Source organism: Ascaphus truei, chromosome 1, assembly GCF_040206685.1.
Source record: "Ascaphus truei isolate aAscTru1 chromosome 1, aAscTru1.hap1, whole genome shotgun sequence".
NCBI classification, from domain to species: domain Eukaryota; kingdom Metazoa; phylum Chordata; class Amphibia; order Anura; family Ascaphidae; genus Ascaphus; species Ascaphus truei.
In genome coordinates, this window is record NC_134483.1 from 330,627,796 (window position 1) to 330,644,170 (window position 16,375).

General features: G+C 41.8%; 1 protein-coding gene across 1 annotated transcript in view; it reads right to left on the minus strand.

The window, feature by feature from the left end:
* Nucleotides 1-16,375, minus strand: part of LOC142498757 (rod cGMP-specific 3',5'-cyclic phosphodiesterase subunit beta-like) — a 59,701-nt gene that overhangs the window by 26,316 nt on the left and 17,010 nt on the right. The window contains exons 5-11 of the mRNA XM_075607126.1: nucleotides 12,250-12,324; nucleotides 11,778-11,842; nucleotides 9,652-9,718; nucleotides 6,971-7,018; nucleotides 4,277-4,426; nucleotides 2,226-2,369; nucleotides 126-191 (exon numbers count right to left, since the gene is read on the minus strand). Coding sequence (XP_075463241.1) covers nucleotides 126-191; nucleotides 2,226-2,369; nucleotides 4,277-4,426; nucleotides 6,971-7,018; nucleotides 9,652-9,718; nucleotides 11,778-11,842; nucleotides 12,250-12,324 — 615 coding nt within the window. The remainder of the gene's footprint in view (nucleotides 1-125; nucleotides 192-2,225; nucleotides 2,370-4,276; nucleotides 4,427-6,970; nucleotides 7,019-9,651; nucleotides 9,719-11,777; nucleotides 11,843-12,249; nucleotides 12,325-16,375) is intronic.

Genomic DNA, 16,375 nt, shown 5'->3' on the forward strand with positions numbered 1-16,375 from the left:
CCAAAGCCTACAAAGTTGTATTTGCAATTCTCAATATAGAACGTATGGAAATATGTGTTGTGTTGTGTAGAATTGTTTTGTGTAGAGCATCAATAAATCGCTTTCTATTATTAATAATGTCTTACCAGTATCTGTGCAATTTCATCCTCACTACAGTCAGCAACCTCCTTCCCAAGTTTTTCACGCGTTGGCTGAAAGTGAAAAAATAGGAGAGTCTCTCTGTGTCATGTTCAAGGTGTATAGTACAGTACCATCTAAAGTAGATACAGAATAGGAATCAGCCCAAACCTTTAACTACAGTACATTTGTAAATTAATCAAGGTTCAGTATCAAAATTATGGGAGTAGAAATATGTGTTAGTTACAGCTAAAGGGGGCATTTTAAAGACAATGCATTTTAGTTTTAGAACATTAAATAATGTATTTTTATGTTTGTTTGTAAAAATATTCTAAATATGTTCACATTAGATCCAAATGGTATTCCTACAAAAAATAATACATTGTGCATATTACCCTGATATATACCTACATCTGCATGCATATGTACAGTATATCTATATTTATACCTGTTTCATTTAGCAATATTATTTAATACACAGTTACTGTACAGTAAAGTAGATATTAAATATGATACTATACAAGAAAAAAACACTTGTAACTCCTCCCTATTTCCCTAGAAGTATAAATGTGTGGATACTAGGGCGGGGGCCTGAATCCACCTTCCCTGTGTATAAGATCAACTCCGCCGGCAAGGGACCAGGCTAGGGTCAGACAATACAGAGTCATTGAAACATATCTTTTGGATAATAATACTAATAGATAAAAAAAAAACACAGTGATCACATACCGGGATACACAGAATCAGAGGATCAAACACAATATTTATTTCAATATTATAGAGAGGATAAAAGTGTACCGCACTGCGCAGTTGTCCCTCAGTGTCTCTTACTCAGTCCCCGTAACCCAGATGCCAACTAATGGGCCACTGTTGGTGCCAGCACAGCATTGAACCTTGTGTGAAATGTAGGTGTGATACAGGCCTGGTACTTGGCAAAGAACGTGGTAGATGTGTATGATGAACGAAGAATAAGTGCACTCAGAAAGGTCCCTATTTATGGCGCACTGCAGACCAAATTATAGTATAATAAGGTCAAGGTACATCTGAATATTAGCAGTTAAAATAAATTTTATTAGTCAACATACTATAGTGATAAAAATAGATATAAATCCTGATAGGTATATCTATAAAAGGAGTTCCTCAAAATGGAAATCCATATGTAGCTAATAGTAAGGGCATCTAAAGAATTCAATGATGCCTATATCTTGAGTGTAGACACCAAATAGCTAGATAGTGTTACCTGTGTATGCTAATCGTATCGTAACTGCTTACAAAATACATGTAAGAAGGAGGGTAAGTACTCTCAGGGACATTATGGAGTCAAATAATATCCCTTATTCATGTTTATATTAGGAGTGCAATGGAAAGCAGTGTTTAAACTGGTCTAACAGACTGAAGACTGAGATTTACTATTCTCTTTGCCATGGAAGGTCCTTGTAAATTATTACTATGCAATGAATTTATGTCCATCAACTACCAATCCAGATAAATTCACTATGGGACAGATTTGCTTATTGTTTGGTTGAATACCCACGCAGGTCAGTGAAGGCCAAATGAGTGAAACTTTTGCCAAGTTATCAATGTATCAGTGAAATACTTCATGATAGGAAATTCAAACAATTAGGCTTTTTATATAGTAGCTTACACTACTGCACACTCATGGTAAGCACAGTCCTGAGGATTACCAAGCTATTGGCAACAATCCCTGATCTCATCAACAACTAATCATTTAACAAATGTCAATATATTTCTAAATTGTGCATCTAATACTAAGTCAAGAAAACAGCACGGACCAAAGAAGTACTGTACCACTCAGATTATATGTTGGTTTTAGGCACAAGAAATACAATATGTTAATCTATTCAATGCATACATTTTATGTAAAACAATGGCCATAGAATGTATATAAATCAGTTAGCCTGGTCCTGTCCTATAGCTTCCAACTAAATTAATACCTCTTATACAAGGTTTATTTTAATCCACACCATAAGATCTGCAGCATTGCTATAACACAAGGTAAATAATATATCAATAATTTTAAATACAAATAATAGCACATTTGTTATAAATAATAATAATAATAATATATAACAATTTTGAAAAAGTACCATGATGTCTTGCATTTCATCATTGCTACACTTGACATGGTACATCACCATATCTTGAGCAATGTCCCGGCGATTTTCCAGTTTGTTCATCTTATCATATGTATCCGTGTTCAGCACCGACCAGCCAAGGAACTGTGTCAAAGACTAAGCAGAAATAAGAAGAAATTATTATCAAATAAGACACATTTTAATATTATAGTTCCTACAGGTTTTGTACATGAGTGGGCAGTATACTGTATAGTCGATTTCAACTTTACAAATGTAATAAACAAGTAGTTAATACAGTATATACTGTAGTTACTTTCTTCAAAATATGTAGATAGCAAGAATGTCGTGTTGGATGTGTGACCCATTTAAAACACCAGAGTGAAAAGAGTAATCCACCATAACTAACCTTTGTTTTTGTTTTTACAGGGTTGGAACCAGGGGTCCTCTAGAGTTAAACCATATTATTTTCATCTCAGGGCACCCTTGGCTGCCGAGATACTAGAGAAGTTATTGGTATTACTTCCTTGTATTTAAATAGACATTTAAATGGCCATCCAATAAGAAGTCACAACTAACAATGTTGCAGCTTTCTATTGGCCTGAAAATTGGCAGCCTTTTTGTTTCCTCTGAGGGAGATTTTAACTTGGTAATTTCCCAGGTAAGTACTGTATCTCCAGAACTGGGTGGTAATAAAAATGGGGACAGTCATGAACTTGTTGCTAAAATACTATTTTTTAGAAGTTAGTCAGCCAGGATGGTAATTGGTCAACCTGTAATTCACTCCCTAGTCATTGATTTCAATGAGTGAAAATACATTTACATCTTTTTTTTTTTTACATCACACACAAGACTTGCATTATACAGAACTAAAGTAACTTCAAACAGCAATACAGTACGTGCAACTTTGTTGTTTTTTTGTTTTCCAACAGTGATTCCCCAGAGCTGAACCGAAGCACTCTGAACTATTTTCTGAGATATTTCATTTGAAATCTCGTGGACAAGAATGAAGCCCCAATACCGCAGCCAATAGAAAGCTGCAGCATCAAGAGAGGATGTCACGGTTTTCCATTGAGTAACCCCAGGATCATCTTTGTGTTTCTTTGAATGTAGTGGCAAAAATGAAAATGCAACATCTCAGCCACTGGGAGGACCTCAGATTTCAGAATGCTGCGGTTAAGTTCGGTGGACTCCCTGACCAAATGAGGAAAAAACTAAATGTTTAATTTTGGGGGAGATTGCGGCTGTCAATATTGGGGATTAGTGTACTGGGCGACAGAGCAAGCACACAGGGGCACCAGTCAAAACAGTTTGAACAGTTCTCTGATACAGAACTGAATGTTAAGAGTAGTGCTGATGTGGGTTACTTGCAACCTGAAATGAAAAAGACGCTTCTCCCCACCTGTAACCTAACTCTAAGTAAATAGTAAATAATTATCCAAGGCAATTTTTGTCCAGAACATTTCTCTATTGTACTAAAGTTGCAAACACACCAGCGAATTTGAACACGAAAGCCGGACTGGATCATTATGACACTGTTGGTCTGCAGATAGTTGGCAGGTATACATCCTCTCCCGGGATGATAGCTCTATTACTTCATTTCACCACATGCTGTTAATTAAAGGGGCAGTACTGCCTACGATACAAGTAACTACGGACAGTATTTTTACATTCATTTTTAAAACTTTTAACATATCCATTGTAAGTAAAAGCGTTGGAAGCTTTTATCTAATGTCTTTTGATGATAAGACTGGGAAAAGACCTAAAAGCCCAAAGTACATTATTCCTTCTTCTCTCTCTTTCTTCTCTCTCTCATTTGCAAAGACATTAGGAAGCCATCATTAGTAAAAACAGATTAATATAGGAAGCTGATATCCAGTGTTTCATAAAACACAAATAAATTGAATTGTTACTTGAAGGAGAATTCAACTCCTAATTGTTGTTTTTTTTATTTTTGATCTGTTGATATGTTGAACTGCCCCTTTAGCAATGTTAAACCAATTTGAAATAGCTGAGGAATATACAATGTGCAGACTATATTTCATTCATATTCCAAGCAATCTTACTTCCATAAGTGTTTCGTCCTGTTCATCAAAAGGTTTTCCATCTTTTCTGTTGTAAAAAGTAGCAACACCAACAATTTCCTCTTTCTTGTTCACTATTGGCATTGCGAGGACATTTTTAATAACCCAACCAGATTCATCCAAAGGTCCTGACTTAAAAAAAAGAAAGAGACATGCTTCAATATGAAAAGGAACATTAGGTACATAATGACCAGAAAACAGAGCAATCATTTCATCTAAACTGTATAAATAATAAATGTGTGAATTGAAACAATAATGAATATAGGAAAAGTGATGGAAATCAGCTCCTGGATTTTGATGGTTTAGGGAAATACGACTTAGCTACCACTACTTATTATACACAAAGAAAAAGAGATTAGTTTTTTTCTCCCCAGGAAAAAGAGATCAGTTTTAGAAAGGACCTGCTCCTCATATAAGTAGTAATAGCACAGACCTTGTAGAAAGGGTGGGGTTTATTTACGCAAGACAAATGTTAGAGTATTAAACACATAAAAGTGCAGAAACTCTTGGCAGATGCTGGGTATTGTGGGGCCGATTTCAAAAGCACTGCGTTGACTGACAGCTATACCACCCACATTGTACACTATGTACCAGTAGTGCATTTTGCGGCATTTGTAAATGCTCTGTCTCCCACCAGACTGAGGAACCATGCATCTGGGACTTGCAAGGCTTCATCAAAAACATGTCAAACATATTTCCGACCAATTTTACTACCTCCCCCCAACCCCCCAAATTTTCTACTCATGAAGAGTGGATGGGAACAATTTTTTGAGCTGTGATCATTATTACTGCTGCGGCCGAGTTTATTCGAGCATTTGCCCGTTCTCGGCCGCAGCAGTAACCTGGCGCGCGCCGGAGGGTGCCGGGCGCGCGCCGAAGCAGCGGAAGAGCGCCCTCCGATCGGGGCGCTCTCCCTCCCGCTGCCGGGTCCGCCGGGTCCCCCGGAACCCCCTGCCGCCGTCCCCCACATTGCGGGACACCAGGGCTCCCTCGGGGAGCCCTGGACGCGCGTGCAGGGGGCGCTGGCACCCGATGACGCGTGACCGTGCATCGGTGACGCGCGGCACGCCGAGGGAGTGGGGCTAGCAAGCCGAGGCATCCCCCGGCTTGCGGAACTAGCCCTGCTCGGATTAAGTGTGTCGGTAGTGTATATACACTTAATTCTACTGACAAGTGAACATACTGTATAAACACTTGGTAACATAGGCATATTGTATGATAGGCATACAATCCTACACTCTATTGCTTCTATAAAAAAACAAACACAATAACATAAACACAAACATGCACTCATCCCTAACATATAATATATATATATATATATATATATATATATATATATATATATATATATATATATACACCCATAGATACACATACATACTGTACACCTACACACAGTAACATGTATACAAACAAGCACCCTCCATATTGCAATGCAAAGAAACATCAGACTCTGGCCTGAGAGCGATAAGGGATATTTCACTTTAGTGAATACACCCCATACATTCAAACATAAAACACACAGGTCAAAGAATGATTAGCTAGTACAGTATGTTTGTGCACTCCAATACAGTCTTTCTACACAATACATTTTCTCTAAGAGTGACCCTCCTGAGGTCAACATGGAACTGCAGGTAACTCGTTTCCATTGCTAAAATAAGTGCCAAACCTCTGTTCCTGGCCCACACTAGCCCTGTGCAAGACTGCAGTTTGCAAAACTGCAAAAAAAACACTGGAGCAAACGCCACCACATTCATCAGTGAAAATAATCCCATTGCTTGTTTTTTTTTTCTTTGCAGAATTTGATTAATATAGCAATGTGTCCAAAGTGCTTCAGCCCCTATACTAACAAGATTATACTCTCCTAAAAAAAATATAGAGGATTAAACTTGACTAGTTAGAGTTGAATGTTCATGTTTTAAACAGTGGCAATAGATGGAGAGACACACAACTATAGCGCTATACCCAAGGAAATTCTATAACATATACAAATATATAAAAATATATGTTTAGAAATGATGTGTTGGTAAATGAACATACAGTGGCCATAGATATATGTTTCTGGCGATTCTGATAATTACTACCCATGATTTAGAACAATGGTCATACTGTATGTGTAACCTACATTCTTGGTCTTGTATCAGACCTACCATTGCTACCTTCATGCACAATGAAACTATTCCTTCAATTGTATTCATATGAATTAAAAGTTTACACTCTTGATCAGATTTTTCTGTACATAGAAGAGATTCAGAAACACTACGGACACAAAGAAGAAGAATTCTCAAAGTATTGCTTCCTTTGCATAGGGATTTGGGCAGTTTTCCAAACCCGGTACTTTAATATTATTATTACTGAACTTTCTTTAGTCCTTTCACAAGTATAGAGGCCTGCAATGCACCGACTGCCACTATGGCATCTAAAGGACTTAATAGGAACAGTACCATTAGAATGAGAAAAATAACAATGATGAAGCTCTCAGATGCAGGGCCCTCATTACCTGCTGTATCTGTCTGCGCGTATCTGTCCTTACTGGGATGTCATCCTGTTTATATAGTTGATATCACTCTGTACTCCCATTGTACCACACTGCGGAATATGTTTGTGCTTTACAAATAAAGGATAATAATAATAATAATAGTAATATAAGCTTATACAAATAGTGATTTTTACCTGAAATTTGAACATTTCATCTGCAGCCGCATTCATGATGTTACAGATCTGAAACATGTTTAGAAAAAACTATTACATTGGGCCACAAAGCTGCAGTAGATAATCGAGGTTTAAAAGTTGGGATCTCAAAGAATCCCATTTAAAAGACTAAGGATTTAATACTTATTGGAATATAATAGTTGCGTTATTGATGAAGATACAGTGCCTTCTTTACAAACAGACCATGATTATCCTAATGTTATTTCAGTTAACAGGCTATAATGACAAAGGGAAGTAAAAAGTGGTACCCAAATATATTATTTGGTATGGTACGTGACACTTTCCATTCAAATAGCTATGTGTCAGACCAAGATATTTATTAACAATGATATACCATTCAGAAACAAATTAAGAGGTGCATGTGATAAAGTATAACGTAGGTTATGTAATAAACTGTATAATATCTTTAATTGTTTAAAGTTTATGTAGGATATGTTTAACAGTTACCATGATATGTTATATATTGTGTAGTAGCTGCAATATTGTATGTGTGTACAGTGACCTTACAAATATTTATTGGAATAATTACAGAGACAGAAATACGTAACTGAACATTTATTCATACACAGTTAAAGCACTGAGACTGAAAAATAAAGTGATCAAACAAAATGTAACGTAAACAATGTCAATTGAGAAGGAACAAAAAAAATGTTTTTATCTCTTCCTCTTCTTATGTTTAGGTAATGCGCCTGGGTTACGCGGTTGTTATGTATGTGCATTTCATTGGAGCTCTTGTTAGAATGTTCCCAATGTTGCTTAACGTGTCTCTGCGCTATTAACGTACACTGGCGACACGTTTAATCGCACTGCGGCCAGTTCCGCAAGCCGGGAGATTTCCCGGCTTGCTAGTGGCCGCCCCTCGGCGTGCCGCGCGTCACCGATGCGCGGTCACGCGTCATTGGGTGCCTGCGCCCCCTGCACGCGCGTCCAGGGCTCCCCGAGGGAGCCCTGGTGTCCCGCGATGTGGGGGACGGCGGCAGGGGGTTCCGGGGGACCCGGCGGACCCGGCAGCGGGAGGAAGAAAGCCCCGATCGGAGGGCGCTCCTCCGCTGCTTCGGCGCGCGCCCGGCACCCTCCGGCGCGCGCCAGGTTACTGCTGCGGCCGAGAACGGGCAAATGCTCGAATAAACTCGGCCGCAGCAGTACCCGCTAATGCATTTATCGCTACGTTACTGGTGACAGACGCTATTTTTGCATATCATTAGCTTAGTGGATAACTGTTAAACTCAGGGAAATTAACATCTTACCTATTTGAGTAATATCACATTGTTTGCTCTGATTTACCAGAGCGTCATGCTGGCCTTTCATATTTGTCACTATCTCTCCGTCATTCTGTCCCAGGGTGAATTGGGCCACCGGGAAACAGGGCAAATGACTGGTGGGTTCATGAGTCGGTGCTGCCTTGGCTCCTCACCCCGAGCAGATAAGATTGTTTGGGTGTGTGTATGTGTATAGTGTAATGGGAGCTCGATGGCGGTTACAGAGGTCCCACACTCTTCCACACAACAATTAAACTGATTGCTATGGGAGAGCGTGGGGCCTCTGTAAGTATCTCTTACCAGAGCCGCATCTCCTCCTGCAGTGTCGCGTTCTAATGGCCCCACGTCAGGGGGAGGACTGCAGGCTAGACAGATATTGCCAGGCCGATATCTGTGTAAGGGTTTTAGTCCATGGTTTTGCTGGAACCTGCCCTTACATGGCTGTAGTGGCCATTTTGGTTCCTGGCAAATCACTTACTGGACTTGGTTATTGGCTGCACCTGTTCCTCAGTTTAAATTGCAGCCTGAGCCTGCCTTTTGGCTGCCTGCTGTGCAGCTCTGCACCTATTGGCTCTCCTTGCTATTTAGGGTCAGCTTCTTCCACCAGGAAGGGGCGGAGCATAATCCTTTGTACCTGTGCTTGTCATAAGCATTTGGCCTTGCCTAGCCTTCCCTGTGCTGAAGCCCCCATTGCTGAAGCCTTCTCTGTTCCTGAGACCTTCCCTGTTTCTTGAAGCCTTCTCTGTTGCTGAAGCGTACCCTGTTGCTTTGGCTTCCCTGGTGCCGACCCCAGCCAGTGATCCCGACCATCGCTCCTGTGCCGCCTGCCTTGACCCCAGCCTGTTTCCTGACTTTGCCTCTTTGCTGCCTGCTTTGACCTCAGCCTGAACCACAGCTACGCTGCTCTCTCCTACCCGGACCTGGCTACACATGAATACGAAAACCGCATTCCGGACGTGGCTTCAGGTTGGTGTTTCTGTATACCCACCTTAGCCCTGCGGTCCCATCTTGATTGGGGCGAGCACTCCGTTACAATCTGTCTCCAATCCGCCCCTGTTTCTGTCTGTCTTTTTGGCACGGAATGTCCTCCCTTTTCTTTTTTTCGCTTGCTGTATATTGCAGTGGGCATGTCACACTTGTTACTCTGGGCCCTCCTTAATTAAAAGTCCTAAGGCCCCCGCATAGGTATCAGCCCAAACTATGATAAACATAGACCTACATGATAAACATACTAAGGCCATATAATTCCTGTAACTGTACAATACATTGTAATGCATTCTATACAAAAGTGTAAAGTTATCCTCTCATGTATAGCCTGCTTGCATTTGACTGATAGTGCAACACACTTTGGATTGTCTCTGATATCATATATGGTCAACTTACAAAGCTGCTTTCTGCTACAAAAGATGGAAGGCCGCTAACTAGAGCCCAGTGATCCGCTGGCGGGTTTCTTAAAAAGGAAAAGAAACGATAAGATCAGGTAATGGACAGTAAAATTCCGTCAACTCAACAGAGAAACCGGGCTGCCTCACAAGAACCTAAAACATCAAATAGTTCATCTTTATTTTGTGTATTTTATGTAGTAAGATTCACAAGAAAGAAATTGTTTGATAAATAGTTCAACTCCAATTGCCTCAAGGAGATTTTTTTTTCTCCATAGCTGGTTTATTTTATGGATTACAATAAACAGTAGCACCAAGTCAGAAGGTTCAGGTCATTTCAAGTGATGGGTATAACAGAGGCAGTGGGAAGCGTATAAATAACCCTTTTGCAAGAATGAATAACTTACATTTTAACTTTAAACATCATAACTTGTTTGCCTAGGCCCTTTAATACTAAAATAGTCTGTAAAAACCTCCAATCAAGTATTTGATTACAGGATCAACAACAGTGAGTAAACATTGATCAGTAAAATCATTTAATGCAGCACTGCAGGTCAACAGTATGTAGTTAAATCCTATATTTTAATAGGGTTTTAGTACACTCTGCTGGAAGCTTTCCTAAACGACTGTACACGTTGATCGTGGTAGCCTACTTTAATATGACAACTATATATGTGCCTGTAAATCTACCACACTCTCTTCTAATCTAACTCCTCCAACAGAGGAAGCTCTTAATGAAAGCATGGATCCTTTATGTACAAAAAGTGGGTACCACTGACACGTGTAGTCATTATTTAATTCCAGATTAGTAAAACATTGGGAATGGAGAGGATTTGTAAATATTTGTTGAAGCATATGAGTAGCTCTGTGGCTGATACTTTACACCTCATACATAAACCTTGGCCCCTTGCATACGCACTTACCAGAACACCTTCCTACTGTCTCTGTACGTTCTTCCTACTTACCAATTAGATTGTGAGCTCTTCGGAGCAGGGACTCCTTTTCCTAAATGTTACTTTTAAGTCTGAAGCACTTCTTCCCTTTGTGTTATGTATATCTTATTATTTATATGATTGTAACTATTATTGCTGTGAAACGCTATGTACATTAATGGCGCTATACAAATAAAGACACATACATACATACAGTAGCGGCAGCTTTTATTTGAACACTTCCCGCATGGCAGGATGTATGCGGGAAGCGTGGAGACGCGGCTTGTTGCGGCGCACTGTGATGTCACAGTCACGTGCGCACCCGGCTTCCCCGACACCCCTGGAGTTTAAAGTGAGGTAAGTGGGGGTGCGGGGAAGCAGAGGGGCAGAGCAGGAGCCGGGTTCGGGGTCGGGAAGGGGGGCTAAAATGCGCCCGAAGTGGAGGGGGGGTGCGTGGAGGAAACGCGGCGGCGCGCGGTCTTGACTGGCGGTAGCCGGAGTAGATCCCGGCATGTCGCCGGCATTGGTTCAAATAAAAGCTGCCGCTACTGTATACTGTAAACTGTTTCATTTTTGATAGTATAAGCATGCGACTGCTTAAATTTAACATGCGTTAAGATTTATAATTATGGATTTCTATGACTAAAGGCAGAGACATACTACTATATTAAATATAAAATATTTTTAATAAAGTCCTTTATGATTATTTGACTCATTTACAGTAATACAAAGGCTCAGATCCACCAAAGGGTGCTGAGCTTTAACAGGCATTCCTATGATTGGGAGTAAAGACGTGCTAAACCTTAGCACCCTTTTGTGAATCTGGGTCAAAAAAAACTAAAAATATAAATCTGTTTAAAAAAAGAAGCTGCTCTCAATCATGTTATATACAGCACCCTTCCTCCATATTACAGTGATTTTCAATCTAATCCTCGAAATTAACTATATTTTGTGGATGACCAAAATACTGCATTCATAAATAAACTAAGTGCATGTTTGCTCATTCTCCAATCTAGCGTGGTTGGGGTTCCCAGAGAAGAGGATTGAAAAACACTGGCATATTCTCTAAACTCCAAGAACTACAACAATTGTGCGTGTCATTGGTTCATGCATGGCACACATATTTAATGTATTGCTATATTCACAAATGATTCTAATGACGGAGAATATTGTTTTCCATGGTAATCTCACTTACGGTATAACTTTAATATCTTCTTTTCCATGTAGAATGTAATCAATGACCTTGTAAAAAACAATTTCCTAAACAAAAACAAAACAAATTGCAATACTGTATGTCAATCTTTTCGTGGCAGTACTTGTTCATTAAATATGTGTAGACCTTTATTTCATACACAGTATGTACTGCAGAAGATATTGGCACCGTAAGCCATAAATAATGTTTTTATTTTAAATGAACACTCAATCCAGTAATTATAACATAACACTGGCTAACTTTTAAAAGCTTATTTTAGGCACATTTTGCATGAAAATGCATGAGGTTGCTAAAACTCCCTTAACTTGAATATGGATTACTGATTTATTTTCAGGGAGAAAGCAGAATAAAATATACATTTTTCAGCTTATAAATAGGGAGAGTTTGTCAGTATGGCTAACATGATTTATATTTGAGGAAACATGGACTGATGTTTCACCTTACTGTAGCTTACCCTTCCATCTGGAGTACGGGGTCCTGAATAAGGTGGGACTTCTCCCATTAAAACTGGCCACATGTCAAAGAATTCCTGAAAACAAAATACGCATGTCACAAAATGTTTTAGGGCTAATCTGCCATATTTCACTAACTCAAGTAAAAAAAAGAAACACTGGAATATCGGATTTGTACTGTATCATGTTAAAAATGCAGTAAAAATATAACTAAATTAGGACGTCAAGAGACTATTCAGTATTATTTTTTAAACACATAATCCAGAGCTGAGCATCCATTGTATTATAGAAAACCCTATACATTATATATATATATATATATATATACAGTGCTCAACAAACCCGGTCGCCAACTCGCCAGCTGCGATCGGATATTGGCTCGTGGCCAATAGCTTTCCCCTGCTCTGCAAAAACAAAATCCCCTGCTCGAAAAAAAAAAAAAACCCTCTGGCTGTGACGCGGGATGGAGTTGCCAGGACTTCAAACCGCCCTTCCTTCTCTGCACGGGTAAGTAATGGGGGGGGGGGGGGGTTGGGGGTGCGCGCGCGCGTGCATCTGCTACTCCTCCTATATATCCTCCTGTATAATTGTGTCACCTCCTGCTTACAAGACCTGCACTGATCCGGTCATGGAGAGGATTGTGGACAGATGCTTGAGGTGGGGGGGAATTTAATGCACTGTAATACATATTTATATATACTGTACTGTTCTGGTGCTTCACCCCCCTCCCTCCGGTGCTCAGGTGCTTCACCCCCGCTCCCTCCGGTGCTGCCCGCGAGGCTCGGGTTTCACTCCCCCCTCTCTCCGGTGCTCCCGCTGCCCGCGCGGCTCGGGTGTCACTCCTCCCTCCCTCCTGTGCTCCCGCTGCCCGCGCAGCTCGGGTGCTTCACCCCCCTCCCTCCAGTGCTCCTGCTGCCCACGCGGCTCGGGTGTCACTCCCCCCTCCCTCCTGTGCTCCCGCTGCCCGCGCAGCTCGGGTGCTTCACCCCCCTCCCTCCGGTGCTCCTGCTGCCCGCGCGGCTCGGGTGTCTCTCCCCCCCTCCCTCCGGTGACCGTGCGGCTCGTGTCTCTCCCCCCTCCCTCCGGTGCCCGCGCGGCTCGTGTGTCTCTCCCCCCTCCCTCCGGTGCCCGCGCGGCTCGTGTGTCTCTCTCCCCTCCCTCCGGTGACCGCGCGGCTCGTGTCTCTCCCCCCTCCCTCTGGTGCTCCAGCTGCCCACGCGGGGCGGGAGGTAGTAGCAGGGTGTGTGTGTGTGTGTGTGTGTGTGTTTGTGTGTGTGTGTGTGTGTGTGTGTGTGTGTGTGTGTGTGTGTGTGTGTGTGTGTGTGTGTGTGTGTGTGTGTGTGTGTGTGAGAGAGAGAGAGGTATGGGAGAGAGAGAGAGAGAGAGAGGGTATGGGACAGGGAGAGAGAGAGGGTATAGGACAGAGAGAGAGAGGGGTATGGGAGAGAGAGAGAGAGAGAGAGAGAGGGGGTATGGTAGAGAGAGAGAGAGAGGGGTATGGGAGGAAGAGAGAGGGGTATACGAGAGAGAGGGAGAGAGTGTATGGGAATGAGAGAGTGTGTGTATGGGTATGAGAGAGTGTGTGTATGGGTATGAGAGAGTGTGTATGTGTGTGTGTGTGTATGAGAGAGAGAGAACGTGTAGGACACCAGAGGTACCCAGTCACCCCCCACCCAGTCAGTCAGTCATCCCCCCCACCCAGTCAGTCAAAAGTCAGTCACCCCCCCCACCCAGTCAGTCAAAAGTCAGTCACCCCCCCACCCAGTCAGTCAAAAGTCAGTCATAGTCTGTCATCCCACCCCCTGCCCAGTCATCCCACCCAGTCAGACAGTCAGTAATCCCCACCAAGTCAGACATCCCATCATCCCACCCCCCAATCACCCCACCCCCACAATCACCCCACCCCCCCAATCACCCCACCCCCCAATCACCCCACCCCCAATCAATCACCCCACCCCCCAATCAATCACCCCACCCAGTCACCCCACACCCCCAATCACCGCACCCAGTCACCCCACACCCCCAATCACCCCACCCAGTCACCCCATCCCCCCACAGTCACCCTCTCTCTGTCTCTCACCCTCCGTCTCTCTCACCCTCTCTCTCCGTCTCTCTCACACTCTCTCTTCGTCTCTCTCACCCTCTCTCTTCGTCTCTCTCACCTTCTCTCTCCGTCTCTCTCACCCTCTCTCTCCGTCTCTCTCACCCTCTCTCTCCGTCTCTCTCACCCTCTCTCTCCGTCTCTCTCACCCTCTCTCTCCGTCTCTCTGTCTCACAATCTGGATCTGGATATCTTATTTACCCTGTATATCTTAACTGCCCTACACTACACCGAAATAACCTATTCTGCTTTCTTCCAGATCTGACTCAAGCTTCACACGGGAGACATCGGAACCCCCCCTAACCCAGAAGACAGGTAGGGAACACATCCCCTCCAATATATAACATTGCGGGAATGAGGGTACCTGGACATTGACGGACTGCAGATCAGGTAAGATCCCAGGCGGGATTACTGCTTTAAATATTGTGAAGTGGGGACGTCCAGACACTGGTTAAGGGGTTCAGGAAACTAGTCATTCACATCTGGCTTTTTTTCTAGATTTGACATTTATACACAAGGACTAATTGTAATATAATGTAATACAATAAATAAACTTATGTCAAAAACGAATGTTCTTACTAGGAATTTATTCAATTTATTTCATTTATGGTTTTTTTAAATGCGGGGCTGGGGGCGGGATTAGAGGCGGGGTTGTGGGTGGGACTAGGGGCGGGACTAAAGGCGGGGTTGGGGCGGGACTAGGTGGCGAGTAGATTTTTTGGTTCGGCGAGTAGATTTGTGGGTGATTTGTCAAGCACTGTATATATATATATATATATATATATATATATATATATATATATATAAATGTAAATACAGACCATATACATATAAATGTATACAGACCAGTATGCTCATCTGCATGTCTTAGGCAGGTCTGCAACCCCGCCTTTCCCCATTATCACCCAGCACACAGCACTTCCACTGCAGCAAGGGATTCTGGGAAATGACATGCAAATGAGCAAACAGTGCCACTTTTTGCTTCAAAAACCATTTTTAACATGGTTCCCTATAGGCTTAAGCTTGCTGCATGGTCACAGCTTTGAGCACAGCCAAGGTTAAGGTGCATACCCAGAAAACCACCCACAGACAGCTGTTTCGACCTTAATGGGTCTCATCAGTGTGGGGTTGATTAACTGGGTATGCAAAGAAGCTAAAGGATGGGCCAACCATAATACTGAGTTAAGTTATGGTGAGTAAAAAAAAGTGTCAAAAACCCTCCACAGCAAAGCAAATATGCAAATGTAAATACAACTGTATGCTCATCTGCATGTCTTAGGCAGGTCTGCAACCCCGCCTTTCCCCATTATCACCCAGCACACAGCACTTTTATATATATATATACCATTACACTATACAACATTCTTGAGATCTTAAATAAAAAATAATAATATTGTACTTGTATGGCCCCAAAAAATTGTGTGGGCTTATACATTTCTATTTCTGTTGTAGTACCCATAGTGAAGTGATATCAAATAACTTATGTAGTTCAAACCTTCTATGGAAATGGACATTTTGGGAATTGGCTGAAGCTTTCTGGAAAAAGCTGAGGCCCAGATTCACTAAGCTCAGTCAAATGAGGGGAAATAACATGAAGTTACCTAATACAGGTACAGACTTTATTTTCATTGAGTTAATACTTTTCACGAACATAATTATATGCAAAATAATGTCCGTTACTGACCTCACTGCCGTTGCAGTAACATCATGTTATATCGCGGCCATTCAGCTATCCCCGGTGCGGAAAACAATAAGTGTGCTACATATGTATGTGTGTGTATATATATATAAATATATATATTTATATTGTATAATACATAATGTATGAAACAGTGGATAAAAGTTAATTACATGATAAGTCATACTTAACAGCAGGTTTAGTAATGACTTAAATAACGTAATTGTATGTCTTCACATTTATCTTAATGGATCTTAGTGAATCGAGTGTGCCTATGATAATGGCTCATTTGCTTATCATTTGCATCTCATTATCACTAATGTATGTGTAGCCCCCTGTAAACGGCACA